This window comes from Silurus meridionalis, chromosome 14 (assembly GCF_014805685.1).
Source record: "Silurus meridionalis isolate SWU-2019-XX chromosome 14, ASM1480568v1, whole genome shotgun sequence".
In the NCBI taxonomy this organism is placed as follows: Eukaryota; Metazoa; Chordata; class Actinopteri; order Siluriformes; family Siluridae; genus Silurus; species Silurus meridionalis.
The window spans coordinates 19029847-19032987 of NC_060897.1; the positions used below are offsets into that span (position 1 = coordinate 19029847).

The 3141-nt window shown below is 37.8% G+C and overlaps 1 protein-coding gene across 4 annotated transcripts in view; it reads right to left on the minus strand.

The window, feature by feature from the left end:
* Positions 1-2416: 2416 nt before the first annotated feature.
* Positions 2417-3141, minus strand: part of slc2a9l2 (solute carrier family 2 member 9, like 2) — a 97401-nt gene continuing 96676 nt past the window's right edge. For all 4 annotated transcript variants that reach the window (XM_046865726.1, XM_046865724.1, XM_046865725.1 and 1 more), the window contains exon 13: positions 2417-3064. In XM_046865726.1, the coding sequence (XP_046721682.1) occupies positions 2774-3064 (291 nt within the window). In that variant the 3' untranslated portion in view covers positions 2417-2773. The remainder of the gene's footprint in view (positions 3065-3141) is intronic.

Here is a 3141-nt window from a genome sequence, read left to right on the forward strand (position 1 = left end):
GACCATGTAAATTGGGTTTTGTGTGTGTGTGTGTGTGTGTGTGTGTGTGATGAAATCTCCACAAAATCCACAAAATCTCCACAAAATCTAGTGGAACATCTTCCTAGAGAAGTAGAGGTTATTATAAAAGCACATACAAATCTTATGTGCCACAAACTTTTGCTTATATAGTGTATATTCAGTGTAATGACTAGACTTTGTCTCTATCTAACATAATACTCAATGTTTTACAAGCAGATTACCCCTTCTGATAAAACAACAAGCAACACCAGAAAGTACAGTGACAAACTTTCTTCTTCTTTCGGCTTCTCCCAATAGGGGGCGCCACAGCGGATCATCCTTCTCCATACTCCCCCTGTCCTCAACATCTGCCTCTTTCAACCCAACTACCTGCATGTCTTCCTTCACCACATCCATAAACCTCCTCTTTGGCCTTCCTCTTTTCCTCCTTCCTGGTGGCTCCATCCTCAGCATTCTCCCACTGATATACCCCATGTCCCTCCTCTGCACATACCATCTCAATCTCGCCTCCCTGACTTTGTCTCCAAAACGTCCTACATGTCCATCCTTGTCACTCCTAATAAAAATCTCTGCATGTTTAACTCTGCTACCTCCTGCTCCACCTCCTGTCTTTAAGTCAATTCAGTGACTAGCTAGTCTATTTACTTAATAAATCGAGACTTTTTATGTCGCTACACACCGGGGGGGTTTTTTCATTTATATAGCACTCTTAGTCAGAAGCTACTAACATTACTACTGTATGCTAATCCAAATAACTAGCACATTGCATAATATGTACAACAATAATATAAAATAACAATATATAATATACAGCTGCATTTGTACGCTTGAGGCAATATTATTAATAATTACTTGCAATTATTGCTTGTTCTTACATGTTGGCCAGAGTTCGCTTTGAGTGGTGTAACAATCGAATGGTTTGATAAATTGTGATTGATCAACACTACAATCAATAAAACTGTGAATGAAATAGATTTGAGTTTGAAATTATTATTGATTATCGCCTGCATATATAGCGTGATATTAGCATGATACCTAAATATAGGTGTTCTCTGGTTCGAGTGGCACAAGAGGAAAGAGTTCACCTGATAATCTGGACAATGTTGCTCCAGTGTCGATACACGTGAGAGCGTTACGCCGTCCCATGTGCAGCAGGATGAAACGACGTGGTCAGCTGGATTCATAAGCCTTAGGGGAAAAAAGGGTTAGACTTCTTCACCCTTCCTGGTTGTGATAAACGAGAGCTGAGTTGTGATCAAGTTGGATATGAGGGGGTTTTGGTCAGATTCCAAACAAAGTTGTTTTTATATCAATTAGAAGCTAGTAAATTAAATTGTATATTGCTATTAAAGTATAGCTCCTGTCAAATTGTCAAACCTGAGGTTTACATCCTGACTAGCTATTATGCTAGACAATAATAAGCTAGTCTTTTCAACAGTAAAATACTCACCACTCCTGAAACATAGTAAAATAGTAATGTAAAGAAACCATTTGGTGAAATCTAGTGTCATATTTGTGACTCAACACAAGACTAAATCACAACAGGGAAAACTACGACTTTTCACTAATAAACACATAAGCAGCCGTGTCAGTTATTTTTATACCGAGACAGAATATGTTTCATACTACAGCTAGAAGCGTTGAAAGCTATATGTTGTGTATGCTATAACACAAATGTGTTGCGCAGTTGTGGTAATGTGTATGTATAAACAACAATAACAAGATAGCGATCTATTTACCTTGATGTGTTCTTCAGGTTGGGTCATAAAACTACTTCATACATGAGAAGTGCATTATGTTATTTATACCAAATTTCTGCATTTATTGCCAAAAACACATTTATAAAATGATACTTTTTGTATATATATGGATACAAGTATGTGGACACCTGAACATACGTTTGGTATGTGCTTTTTAAACATTCAATTCCACATATAGTCCCCATTTGCTGTTATAATAACCTCCACTCTTCTGAGAAGATGTTCCACTAAATTTTGTGGAGATTTTGTGCTCATTCAGCCACAAGAGTGTTAGTAAAGTCAGATACTGATGTAGATGAGGTGAGGAGGTCTGAGGTGCAGTCAGCGTTCACATTCGTCCCAAAGGTGTTCCATATTGTTGGAGCTCTATAGCAGGAGATCTTCCATTCCAACACATGTAAAGCAAATCTTCACAGATTTGTGCACAGCAGTATTGTAATGCTGGAGCAGGATTGGGTCTCCTTGTTCAAGTGAAGGGAAAATGTCATGCTACTGCATCCAAAGGCATCCTATAAGATTGTGGGCCTTAAAGTTGTTAGCTGCTCGTTGCTAACAGTGCTAATTGCATATACATATAAAAGAATACGAATTACTACAATATGAAACAATTTTAAAACAATGAATTAAAAAGTGTATTTAAATATGAAAAATATGACTGTATTTTATTATAGCACGTCATAGCAGCAATTAGTGTAAACATTTAAAAGATGTAGCAATTTTACGATTATATTTTGGTGTCAAAATAGCTGCCTTCAAGGCTTTACAGCTAGAACTACAGCATGACCCATGTCTAATGGAAAGAGAAGTGAGGAACATTAGTTTGAATTGAAATATAGTATGCACCCGTAAAAAAATATTTACTTAGCACCAATGTTAGCATGATTTTGCATCAAATTAACAGTAGCATACCTTTAGAATTTAATTCTGCACCTTTGTAGAACATAATATTATGTATTGCTGAACACGTATACTCCTAGAATGATTGTGCAGGGCTAAAAACAGCTCTCTCTCACCACACCGTTGTTTTCATGATTTCTGCCTGGATATTTAGCATTAACGTTTTCAATGTTTAGGACCAGTGCTTTGATCTTTTCTTGTTGGACGTCCAGGACGTCCTCCATCTCCACCGCCATGCTCTGGTGGATATTGTTGATCTTGGCAAAACTCTGGCTGATCTCCACGAAGGTTTTGTTCTTTGTCTCGGGGAGGACAACGATGATGTAGATGGCGGCGAGAACGCACACGAAGACAAACACCAAGAAGGCAAAGTTCTTGAGCGACTCCTACAAAACATAAAGAAACTTGGCTTACCATTCGCTATCTTCATCTTCATCATCATTAACAGAATGACTAAAGGAGC